The sequence below is a fragment of the Patiria miniata genome, unplaced genomic scaffold (genome assembly GCF_015706575.1).
Source record: "Patiria miniata isolate m_02_andy unplaced genomic scaffold, ASM1570657v1 HiC_scaffold_16, whole genome shotgun sequence".
Taxonomy (NCBI): domain Eukaryota; kingdom Metazoa; phylum Echinodermata; class Asteroidea; order Valvatida; family Asterinidae; genus Patiria; species Patiria miniata.
In genome coordinates, this window is record NW_024037054.1 from 16,511,860 (window position 1) to 16,525,295 (window position 13,436).

The 13,436-nt window shown below is 38.9% G+C and overlaps 1 protein-coding gene across 1 annotated transcript; it reads left to right on the plus strand.

Moving 5' to 3' along the window:
• Positions 1 to 1,223: 1,223 nt before the first annotated feature.
• On the plus strand, positions 1,224 to 12,833 carry LOC119723129 (acidic phospholipase A2 PLA-1-like). The gene is made up of 4 exons (XM_038193676.1): positions 1,224 to 1,486; positions 2,312 to 2,456; positions 4,617 to 4,741; positions 11,889 to 12,833. Exons 1-4 carry the CDS (start codon positions 1,372 to 1,374, stop codon positions 12,038 to 12,040), a joined length of 537 nt encoding a protein of 178 aa, XP_038049604.1. The 5' UTR covers positions 1,224 to 1,371; the 3' UTR covers positions 12,041 to 12,833.
• Positions 12,834 to 13,436: the final 603 nt, after the last annotated feature.

Sequence of the window (13,436 nt, forward strand, 5' to 3'; positions counted from 1 at the left end):
CTGACTGACGTACGAATCCCTAGGCTTACTCTGCCCTTTGGGTATATCCTTCGTGTCTTCGTGACACAGCATCTAATAATTAGGAAGTTGTATACATTTTTTTTAACACCTCCGGCGTTTTTCCTTTGCAAGGTAAAAGAAAGCCACACAAAATGACCCGTAACGAATACGTCGATAGTTTGGGAGTGAAACCAATACATTATTTTTTGGTACATCCATCCTGCTAGTATCTTTTACTTGTTTTTGGAGACTTTTCAGGATCGGGTTTGGCAGTGGCGTATCCAGCTTTTGTTGTTGTTGGGGGGGGGGGGAGACCGCACTCGCACATCCGCGCCGAAATGTAGATTTTTTTTCTCTGGACACTTGGCCTCCGTAAAATAAGAAAGGGGGGGGGGGTGGTACCCATCTTTCAAATGGGGGCGTTTTTATGTATACTGCTGGAAAATATATGCCTCTGGATACGCCACGGGGGGGGGGGGGGGGGGGGATGGAGGCCGCAGTGCACCCCATCGTATGTTCAGTTGGCTTCGCTCGATTTTCCTAAGATTTTTAATGGAAGACTAACACTGTTGTCTGTATCTGGGTTCACCCCAGTAAATAGGCAAAAAATCCGTCCGCAGAGCTCATGAAGAAAAGTTATACACTCAAAGTATTCTATATTAAAGAGTTCTGAGAGCCATGGAATTGGGGAATTGAAGAGATGTGGCAATGCACTTCGGACCTGGACTTGGGGCTTCAAATTTTGCACATTTTGCATGCAATTTGGACCGAAAGTTGCGCTACTTAGCCAGGTTGTGGAGGGATCCTTTTCAAGATGGACACTTTTCCAGTTAGGGAAACATAACTCGTTTTAGTGGTGGTCGTCTTTGGTGAGAATTTCTCGAAAAGTCAATGGTCAACCCACCCAAACTTGAAAAGAAAATGAAAGATGACGCGTTGGCCATTACTTTTCTGTGCAGCATGAACACTTGTGAGAGATATAAGTATTTTAAAAAGAATTTTGAAGTACGGCCAAATTATTACTGGTGTCTATGGGAATTTTTATACTGGTGTGCACCCATCTGATATGGATACCACAAGAGGGCGCTCTCCATATTTTGGGGGATATCAGGTTAGGCTATGCAGATTAATCATGGATAATAACTGCTATGTTTTTCCATTTGTTCGTAGTATTGTTCATATAATGGGGTACGTCATCCACTTATAGCGAAGGATGTCCACTACCAGCACAATGTAGATCCAGAAACACCAGATTTTTTTTTATTGCGTTTGTTCAATGGTATAACACCGTAGCGTGCAAGTCACAGAAATCATTACCACAAAAATCTGACCATCAAGTACGCGGTAAGACATTTTAATAAGCTGACCATCATGGCCAGAATGTGCGCCGCCGTTTTCGTTTCTGCTTTGCTTTCGTGTCTGTGCACGAGCAGTTATGTCGGCCTGACTGATGCCGGTGTCCCAGCTAATAGAGCTACACAGGACGGTTAGTACAATCATTTTGTTTCCCTGAAAGAAATTTCCCTCGGAATAAAAAGGGAAAAATATATCAGGTTGAGGAGCGATTTTTATTTGTCTTTGGGTTCAATACTTGTTCATTTACTATTTTTTGAATATCATTTTTTCCTCCAAATTAACCACAAATGAAACTGACTAGATGTATAATAGTAGTTGTTCAAAGAAATTGATTGGAGCGGGGTTTTGAAAATTAACCTGCGACCTCCGGATTTCCGTTCCGGTGCTCTACCAACTGTGTCATCCAGCCTTATGTTGGCGGTCACCTTATAATTCGTCAATGTCTTCGTTGTATGTGCTATGTAGCTTTGCAGGGATTACTCCTAAGTCACGATGCAAACCCGGGTAAAAGTGAATGCGTATCAGCCAAAGATTCCATTTTGACACCTATCGTTTTGCATATTCTTCTCATTCCCTAGTAGCTATACTAAAAATGCCTTTTAAGAAACACAATTTTTTTCAGAAGACATAACAAAATTATTATCAGAAGACTTTCGTAAACTTAGGACAATTTAAAATACTATTTTGTAAGAAAGTGAAACTTTAACACGAGTGCTTTCTCTCAAAAGTTAGTCCATTAAAACGTAACAAAGACATAAGTTTTATAAAAGTAGCAGCGGCTATATACATGATTATTATTTGGCTGTGATCTTTCGATTACCAACTCCTGAGTATCTCTCATTTATAGGCCCATATCCCAATCATACAGTTTCCACGATGTTTTCAGAGAAATAGGTACCGCTACGATAACCATTCAAATCGTTTTATCTCACTATTTTTTATTTTAATGTCGCAGTTGGCATCAAAGCTGCGCCCCAACTTGCCGAGTTGTCGGCATGTGCCACGGGGTTGAGTCTGTACCAGGGCGGACTGGACTACAACGGGTACGGGTGTTACTGCGGCATAGGGGGCACTGGTAGCCCGCTGGATGAAACGGACACGTAAGATGACTTCATTTAATGTTCAGGAACCTTGTCCGATTTCTAAGTATAACATGGAGCGATTACAACTATAGAGTTGTAGTCTAGTCAACCACTAGTCCGGTCAAGAGTCAATCACACGTCCTTTCATCACAAGCCCAGTCACAAGTAACAGGGGTAACCAATGACAAAAGAATGTTTTTGTCCCACTCTAGCATGTGACTTGACTTCCTACTCGATTGCAGCCCAAGGGCGGATTCAGAACACATATTTTTTTTGGGGGGGAGGGCAAAAAAAATGTGGTCCACCCAAAAGTGTGTCCAACAAATTACGGCGAGGGGTTCAAGTGGGGCCCGCTTCGGGGCCCTGTAAATTGTTGGATTCTAGATGCTCTGTGGTGCGATCTGGGGCAATTTCTGACCACTTTAGCATTTGTTTTTGAGGAAAAGATTGTGGTGTATACGCAGTGCCTGCCTTTATTGCGACGTCACTAAAGAAAATAAAAAAACCCAAAAACAAATTGGGGGGGGGGGGCATGGCCCCCGTTGGCCCCCATGATGGACCAGCCCTTGTTGCAGACTTGTGATGTACTTGTGAGGACTTTTGATGGAATTGTGAGGACTTTTGATGGACTTATGTGGACTGTGATTGACTTGTTAGGACGTGTGGTGGACTTGGCATGACTTGTGAGGACTCGTGATGGACCTGTGAGGACGGGTGATGGACTTGTGAGGACGCGTGGTGGACTTTAAAGGACGTGTTATGGACTTGGGAGGACTTGTGAGGACGTGTAATGGGCCTGTATAGTGGAGTCTTACCCACAGGAAATCAGTAGAAAAAAAAGTTTAATATATTGTTGTTTCAAAGACAGCGCGTTCAAGTGGTACTTGGGATGTCACTTACCCGCACATTTTGAAAATGAAAAGATTTTCCCCCATAAATTGGTCCATCAGTCTGATGATTATCACATTAGGCCTATTTTATCTATTAAAAATAATACCCTGATATTTTGAGGTGCAGGTTTTTACTGGTCTACTACATAGAATTTAGAAAGGTCAAGTATTAACGGAGAAGACAAAACAACTAAGGCGTTTTGGATCAATTGACCTCAGGTGTTATTTTATTGACTCCGTTTCTGAATAACTGCAAATATGAAGGATTGCAAAAACGAATCAAGTGGTACGCATCAGGGCGAATTGCGGGCATGCACCCGGAACCGAAGTAGAAATTAAAAGAGTTTATATTCATTCCTCTTTTTCCATTTTTATGTCTTTTCTTTCAAACTATAATTCGTGTAATGATTAAGGTTACTGTACAATCTAGCGCGACAAGTATTAACAATTTATTTTGCAACACATGTGCAACATTTTGCTTTAAATCTCTGTTACTGACTTAGATTTCATGGTGCAATGTCAAAATTGTCATATTAAAAAAAATAGAATATCTCTAAGTTTGTTCACATTTGAAATCTGTTCAGAAATTTAGAGTATGCCCCATGCTAGTTTATTCTTACTCTCGATCGATGTGCTGTTTGACTCGCTTAAATTAGAGTTCTTCATTTTTCAAAGGTGACAAAAATAATACATTCATGAATACCAGAGTAATAGAACAGAAAAAAGTTTTTACCCACCACTTAACAAACATTTCAAACTTTACAAACATTTCAAAGTTATTGCAACGAACAGTCTGTGCACACTTTTGTTGTCATTGCTTTCTAGCACTAGTGCTCTGGCGGAGGGGCTCCGGCGGCGCGCACCTGGCCTGGTTTTTGGGTCTGGCTAGCGCGCGCTCCGGAAATAGGCTCTACAAATAGGTTGGTTAAGTGGGGTTCTTTTGTTCACTTTCGCGGGTAGGGCTTGGCTTGATTTCAGGGTTGGGTAAAGTTGCTACAATTGTATACATTTGTTCAGACTGTGTGCATGTCTATGATGGGAATTGATCAGTTGCAGTTCTGGTTGCGGTGCGGCAAGTTGCCCGCAGAGTCCGCTCGGCGAAATAAATAAGATTTTCCTTCAGAGTTAGAAATCCCGTCTGTCTGTCTGTCCCCTTTTCTTGCGTTTGGCCGGATTTGGCGGACAAGAGCCCAGTAGGATCCCGCTACATTATTATTGCCACACATTTTGTTGTCTTCCTTGTAATAACGTTAATTTGATTTGTGTGTCTTTTTATCACTCCGTATAGTTGCTGTTACATCCACGACAACTGCTACCTACAAAGTCCATGTTCCTCCAGCCTCCTCTACTATTCCATTCCCTACAAATGCAGCACAAGCGGATGCAGAACTGACGATGTCACCATCACTTGCAGTAAGACACCAATGGCATTAATTTTCTTCGGAACAGACCTACCTCTTATTAAATAAAATGCCTCTTTCTTTACGTTATGAAGGTATTCATGTGCAGTGTTTCGGCAAGGTCTGTTGCAAACCAAGGCTTACATTTACGTCCTTGGGGCAGCCCTTAGAATTCAAAATGGCGCTTGATGTTTTTAAAAGAACGAAAGGTCTTATATAAACCTTATTTTGTTTGTAAAATATTGAGCGCCAATTTTGTATGGACTGCCACAAGGGCATACATTTTAACTATGGTTAGCAACAGCTTTTGCCTCAAAAATGCATATTAACACTTTATTTATTATGCGAGAAAGAGGCATTTTTGTTAAGTCTTTTGATGCGTTTGTTGATTGTTTTGTATTTTCAACAACCCAATGATATTTTTGGAAATATTGATAAGTTTTCTTCATTTTTTTTTCGACGTGGGCCTTCCATAGTTTGCCAACCCGTGGTTGGCAAAAAGTTTATGTGGGCGCTGTGACTACGCGATTTCAAGGTTTTTAACATACACAATTTTTTGCCATTTCAACTCAATAAAAAAATATTTCCAATCTTAAATTTCCTGATATTGAGGAAAAGCAACCGATTATGAGAATGAACTCCAACAAACGTTATACTTCTACTGTAATTTTCCAAATTGTATGTCATTGTTTTCCGTAATGTGTGTAGGCCTTTGATTCACAGCGCTGAATCGAATCCGACGGTCCTGTACTTCGATTTCTGACCTGCTTGGTTGTTCACACTGTGTTTAAATAGCGCCCGCTGTCGGTAATACTTCAAACTAAAGTCCGTCTACATCATACGGACAGTACAGTTACGTCTTCGACCAAGACAACTAGACAAGGGGTTTCAAATTTTTGATCCTATTTGCGAGAATCCGATAACAGAATGGGCCTTTGATCATAATGTTATTATTGTAGGGAGACCAAGTGCGCCCTCTGTTGTTATCTAAAAGTTTTGCGAGTGATTTGCATATCATGACCTTTGGGCTTCCCGCGTAAAGACAAGTTTTCTCCTGTGGGCTTCGAGCAGAGAAGACCGACATAAAATTGTCTCCGCAAATTCTCTCTTTTTGTAGGGAGCATGGCTCCTGCCATGCTCCTGAGATATATCATTCTGGGAGGGTACTTCATAGAAAGATCCCAGTGAGTATTTTGCTGTGTTTCATCATCATTTTGTGAGAGAAACTGTGTAGTTTCGGGATGAGACATTCGTTGCATTGTACTGTCATGACTGTGTAGTTTTGTATTATAGTGTGTAGCGTACATGTGTTGAACTTTGACACACACACACACACACACACATTGTATACGGTGTCATACTTAATCTTAATCTATTATTGTGCATAGGGCTTTTGTAACCGAGCTGGAAAGGTTACGCAGAAAAATTTGAAAGTGACACTGGGTATATATTCCACTATAAATTGATCAAAATTTTATTACGAAAAAACGACAGTCATTCTTCAGCAGTCTGTAATAACAGAAAACAGAAGAATAGAAATTAATTTATTTACAAATATACAATGACTATGAAACCAATATTCAATTATTTAATTATTTGAAATAACCATCTCTCCTTATCCTTGGCTATCTTTTATCATGAGAAATTGCTTTACTTGTTCTATAAACCTCAATTTCCATTGATTTGTTCCATAGAAATGTTTTTGCTGCGAATTTACAAGTACATTTCTTAGAGAGGCATAAAAATAATAAAGGCATAAAAATTTAATCAAGGAGAAATATTCTCCATAAGCACTTGCTATGCAATAATTTTACAACACATTAATCTCCAAATCTCCAAATCTCTAAATCTCCAATTTCTTAGGCACATTTCAAGCAATAATGTTTTATACACGTACCCAAATATTATGGATGCTGGATAAGGGATACACTGGTCTACTCGAGAAGGCTTCTCTATTTGTGACCACTCAGGAACCACAGAACCACAAGCAGTAGCTGTAATAAAATTACTGTACATATTAAGTAATCTCATAAATACTAATAAATGTTTCGATGAAGGAATATTAAATAATCATCAGTGCCATCAAAAAGTTTCATCTCCACAGTACATGTGTACACATCCGTAGTTCTTCTATATTGATGAATTTACAATGCATTTTATACCGTACATCTATATCTTAACATTTGTTTGTTTAAACAGTAATGCTCATAAAAAGAGTATTCAATATTCTGTATTCGTACATCCATCTATATGTCTCATGGTTTCATTTCAGGCTAGAACATTCTCTTATTTCTCTTTCCATCCACGCTATCCAAATTTGATTTCAATAAAGTGCATTGACCCTATAATTCAACATTCAAGAAACATGTATTTAGGATCGAAGTATGTGCAAGTATACAGTCAATATTACCAGGAGGTTCGGTATCGAAAATTCAAGTCATCTTATGCACAATTTTCATATAGACTTGGCTTTCAACCTGGGATATTTGTTTCATGGCATAAAAATGTTTCATACAGACTTGGCTTCCAACCTCGAGTATTCATGGCATAAAAATGTGTCGTAAAGTGCTATTTGAGATAACATCAAAATTTACGAAGTTGAAACACTTACCGGAGCAGTTGTGGCCTGTGTACCTATGCCTCGGGATGTTTGGGCAACTACACGATATGCATGAACACGATATGTGTATGCACATGCGGCGTGCTAACCATGGCAAAACCACGTGAGAAACACAGCAAAATATAGACAAGCTGGCTCGCAATAAGGTGTGGCTGGCAGCAGCAACGACAAGCAGTCAAGTGACCTACCCATGCTTGCTTACTCTCCAAGAAAACTAGCGAAAAATTCACGGAATGTGCGTCCGAAGCCCTATGCTTTTGAGACACTGCACGCAATAAAAGGCTTTTTCGCACTGCATGTCATATGCAAATTGTTACGCAACTCGGTATGCTCTATTCAACGGAAAACACAAGAGGGCGCTCGCAATGCTTCGACAACTTTCGCATCGCTGTTTATGCTAAAAATATAAGACATCGACAAAGAAATATTTTACAGACGGGACCTGGCAGCATAATTACAGGAATTTAAGTCTGGCCGGTCACACTTTGAATACTGGAATTGTTTTAAGAATAAATTTATTGTAGTTCATGTTCATGGAAATAGTCGTCATATCATCATTTTTGTTAGAACACTCGTCCTCTTTAAATAGAGGGCCGGCCTCCTTTTGCCGTCCCGCTACAAAATGGCGTCGTAGACAGGATTGAGTGCTCCGACAGTTGACATCTGTTTCTACATTGCCGTGAACTTTTAATTGACGACGTTTTTATCCGGAAATATTTTGCCCCGGACTTTAGATTTTCTAGTGCACCGGAATTCGTGTTCACGAATCGCACTGAATCGCTTCCGTGAGTTTGATTGTCGCGATCATGGACGTGATGGTCATCATCTGATTTTTGCCTCACCCTGCGTTGAGAGGACTTCATTGACAAGCTACATTGTGTGCTGTGTAACTTTCATTGTAACAATCTATTTTTAGAATTGTATTTGATATTTGACCATTTTTGTATCCAAGCTTAGATCTGTTCAGTTTTTAGGCAGTTGTGCCTTGTGTGAATCTGTAGTAGATTCTATATTAGGAGCAGATAATTATAGAGCTATTTGTTGGCCTGTGCTTTGGATTGAGTGTTTTTGAGTCAAATACTAGTATTGCTTGTTGCACACACACCATTGTGGTTTTCAGCTTATTGCATTTTTTTCGACATTTTATACCAGTGCATTGTGTCCTTTGCTTCTTGTATTATTAGATTGTCTTGGCATCTAATTGGGTGACTTTTTAGACCGTGTCAGTTGGAGATTTTTAGAGTGGAATTGTACTTTTGTCTACAGTGTAGTTAGACATATTTTTGACTTGTATTTTATTGTCTGTTTGTATGCAGACTTGATTGTAGGTCAGTGATTGAGGCCTGATTTTGTAACAAGTCATATTTTTGTGTGTGCATTCCTAGGTAATTATTCCAACCATGTCTGTGCCAGACTCTATTTCGAAGTCAAATAGTGCTTTAGCTAGGACCATAGTTAGTGCCTTCACAAATATTTTATGTGAACACAATGAAGATGCTTGTCCTATTGATAGAAATGCAGTGAGTAGCATTGAAGCTGCACTGAATGATAGATTTGCCGCTATTTTGAAATGTTTCGAGAAGCCTAGTGAAGACAGGGTTCATGAATCGCAGTGTCCTGACCTTGTTATGTGTTCTCATACAGTTGAGGTGGTAGATGCTATTTTTGAAGAGGCTAAGCCGCTTCTAATTGAGACGGTTTTACTTGAAGCTGCTGATTTTTGTAATGTGCAGGTGGAAGGAGTAGTTTCTGTTTCTCCCACTGTGAGTGTTTTCGATGATAGCCTTCATGTAGTTAGCTACAGTAATGTAACACACCTCTCACTTAGTTTGTCAGATGGCAAGGCCCAAGAAAAAGTAGGGAACCCTCACTTGTCTTTGGGTAGTATCGCAGCTTATTTCTGTGTGTTGGCAGTAGTGGTGACCATAATGACTGTTGACAGGAGTACAGTACCTCATATTCGGGGTCTGTGGCCAAATGCCATTACTTAAAAGTACTTGTGTTTATCTATGCCTAGCATGATTATTGTACATGTATTTGGCTATGTACTGATAGCTCAAGCTGCCCCTCCATATTTTACTGTATAAATATTGGTGTTTTGCTCTTTAAAAAAAAAGGGACACAGGATTTATCCGCACCATATGTACTTATTTCATTGTATAAACTTGTATTTTATATTTTTCCATTTATTTTGAAATTTAGTTGTTATTCACATGTTTGAATGAGATTATTGTACGAATTGTTGTACAACTATTATACATGCCTTTTATAATGTTGTGTTTTTATAGCATGTTCATGTAGGTGTATCTTTTGTATGATGACTAATTGATCATTATAATTTCATGATTCAGGCAGATGCATTTAAGGTTTTTCCTGACTTGTCAAGGTTGGTTCACAGAGACGTGGCATTTTCATGTTTTTCTCTCTCTTTCATTTTATATGGGATAGGAATTTGTCTGTCTTTGTTTACATTTCCAAATTTATTCCCTAAGAACGTTTAGTGACGGGATTGTGGATTCCTAATTTTAGTGTAGTTGCTAAGTGGAACATTTTGTCAGCAGTTTTGTAGTTTGGTGTATTCCAACTATTTTTTACTCACAATATTATAGGATATTTTTGTATACCCTTTTAAGTGAGATTTGTCTGGCACTTTCACCATGCAATCTACCATTTATAGGACCATTTTCAGGAAATGTATGTGTGTATGTACTTTGTAAATTCCTCTCCTATTGTTGTTGCCCTAAGTACCATTAGTGATGGGTGTTGCTCCTACCAGTTTAGCTGTGTTTTGGGTAGAAATGTAATTGTTTTCCTAGCCTTGTGTGGGTGGAGGATGTTGTAGTTGGTTGAGTTGTCCAACTGTTTGTTCTCACAGTGTGAATGAAACTTTGTATTATTCTACCCTGCAGTCTACCTGGGGATGCACTGAATTGTTTGAGAAAATACATTTTGCCTCGGTGCTTTGCTAGCAAAACGAGTGTATTGACAGCCACTTGTATCTGAGACCTATATGTAGTGTATGAACCTCCTGTTTGCCTGCCACTTCATATCCAATTGTTCCATTATAACAAAGATTCACTTATATCTTAATACAGATCTAATGTGATTTAGATTTCATTACCTTGTTATGCATGTTTAAAATTATAACGAGTATATGTTCAGAGTTGTTGGCATGAAACCACAGTTTTATTGTATAGTGACAGTGTATGGTGCATGCAGGGGTGCTCTGTAATAAATTCACCATGTATTGTGTTTAACCCTGGTTGACCTCATTGTATTACAATGTATCAATTTTGGAATGAGATTGAGTGCAACACTATTGTACTTGTTTACTTATAATGTGTACAGATCTCGACATGTGAACATTTTCCAGACAGGGTTTATGTGATCCTTTACATGATTTTGAGCTGATTTGGGAAGGTGTTGTGGAATATTAATTCCATCATGTATTTTATGTCAGTTTAGACTTACTGATGGTTTATATAGCAAACCTTGAGTGGATATGTACGTTGTATTTCCCTTTATCTTTCAAGGATTATTGCATGTTTATAATTCTTGTGATGAAAGTAATATTACATTGAACCCGTTTTAATTTGATGACTGCATTTAGATATGTAACATGTATTCATTGCAAATCACTTAGTTATTGATAATTGTATAAACTCCATCAGGTCGCCCTTGTATTTGTGTTATTAGGGACCACTCGGGTCGCGTGGTCTTAAAGTAGGGAACTTGTAGGGAGACCAAGTGCGCCCTCTGTTGTTATCTAAAAGTTTTGCGAGTGATTTGCATATCATGACCTTTGGGCTTCCCGCGTAAAGACAAGTTTTCTCCTGTGGGCTTCGAGCAGAGAAGACCGACATAAAATTGTCTCCGCAAATTCTCTCTTTTTGTAGGGAGCATGGCTCCTGCCATGCTCCTGAGATATATCATTCTGGGAGGGTACTTCATAGAAAGATCCCAGTGAGTATTTTGCTGTGTTTCATCATCATTTTGTGAGAGAAACTGTGTAGTTTCGGGATGAGACATTCGTTGCATTGTACTGTCATGACTGTGTAGTTTTGTATTATAGTGTGTAGCGTACATGTGTTGAACTTTGACACACACACACACACACACATTGTATACGGTGTCATACTTAATCTTAATCTATTATTGTGCATAGGGCTTTGAATACTGGAATTGTTTTAAGAATAAATTTATTGTAGTTCATGTTCATGGAAATAGTCGTCATATCATCATTTTTGTTAGAACACTCGTCCTCTTTAAATAGAGGGCCGGCCTCCTTTTGCCGTCCCGCTACATTATGATCATTCAATAGTTGTTACATTATCAGTCCTAACCGATAATGTAACAAAAATGGACTGATTGTGTAGTAACGATTACCACACTATCAGTAAAGTTTTGTTACATTATCGGTTAGTGATACAGTACCGGCCAATAATTATTGTTACATAAATCGGTTGGTGATATGTTATCCGCTGGTGATTATAACATTATTAGTTGTAACAGGGTGGTTGAATTTTAATTTCTGTTTCAGGCGGAGCCTCGAGCTACCCGTGGTACTACGGGGGCGAGAAGGATTGCGCCGAAGCAATCTGCAACTGCGACCGAGCTTTTGCCTTCTGCCTCAAGGAGACACGGCCAACATTCAACCCAGCTTATCGCAACTGGAGTAACTCCAAATGCTAGACATTAGGGATCAATAAAATGATTGTTCCAAACAATTTTAATTCATATCGTACGCTATTAAAATTTGAATGCACAAGGCACTTCGCGAATCAGATAAGCTTGTTTTGTTAGTAGAAATAAATTCACTCGAAAACCTTCCCTTGCCCTACTGTTGTATACGCACCTTGGCTGCGTGTGGAATGAATAGCGCCCTCTGTTATCTACTGACTATTATAAGTGGAACACGGTATAGGTGCCCAATATATTATGCAGCCGTTGATAATTAGTTCTAATCATCAAGTAAATAGAGTGTAGTTTAATAAGAAAAGGATTTCAATGTCTTAAAGAAGAAGGTTTCCACACCGTGTTACTTACTCTAATGCATTACCTTTCGGGCTGTTATAAACCTGTATGTAAAATGTGCATCGCGTTGACTGTGTAGTAAAAGTTCCTTGATATTCTAAAAATAATGTAAAGGTGGATGGTGAGACACGTAATTCATATATTGAAGACATTTTACACATTCTAGATGTAGGCTTAACACTAATTGCTAAGTGAGCTACGGCAGTGCCACCACCACCCTTTGTCAGTTTGTCTCTGTAATCCTGTTTTCTTTAGCCTCTCAGCCTGAGTAAGTTTGGTCATGCGCGAGAGTTACTATATGGTTAAACCGCAGTTTTATTAATCTGAATTTGAATGTTACACCTTGAATCTAACACTCGGCAACGAGAACAAGTACATTAAAGACTGTTTTACTCTTTAAGTATAGGCGTAAATAAAATTCCAGCTTTGACCACGAAAGTGGTGAAAGGAACTACACTATCCATCGAATTCAATTTTCTTTGTTAAAATTGTAATGAGGGTGCAAAACAGTACTGTTTAATGTCAATGAGATAATGTTTTTAGAATTACTAGCATAAAACAAATAACCATAAAAGGCGTCATAAGACAATTATTATTCCGACTTGACATTTGATGGGTGAAAACTGTCTTAACAAACTAATTTGTTGGCGGGGATTTTATTAAGCGCAAAAATATAAATAGTGAGCATTCCAATCCGCTGAATATAACTGCAGTATACACACAACACGTTCGTGCTATTTGCCACCTCAACCCAAAACGAAAGAGGGAAAGAGAAAATTGCAGCCAGCATTCGGAAATTCCAAAATCTATTTACGTCCTAATTAATTCTACTTACTTGAACTTTACCCTCAGTGCTGAAAAGCCGATGACGAAAAGAGGGTGATTTAATCTTTACAACCATGGACGGAAATATTGTAAAAAAGGGTACAGTATTGAAAATGAAGCAAACCCAAACAAATGTATTCCAACCGGGAATTCCCCGAATGATGATTTCATGGCGGTGCAGACGAGGTTAGAAGAGGTCAGGTAAACCGCTTGAGCGGTCCTTTTGTTG

Excerpts from the sequence above, each read along its gene's own strand:
- LOC119723129 (XM_038193676.1), top strand. The coding sequence starts at position 1,372 with ATGGCCAGAATGTGCGCCGCCGTTTTCGTTTCTGCTTTGCTTTCGTGT. Across the intron at positions 2,457-4,616 it reads CCGCTGGATGAAACGGACAC|TTGCTGTTACATCCACGACA; the intron begins GTAAGATGACTT and ends CACTCCGTATAG. Across the intron at positions 4,742-11,888 it reads CGATGTCACCATCACTTGCA|GCGGAGCCTCGAGCTACCCG; the intron begins GTAAGACACCAA and ends TTTCTGTTTCAG.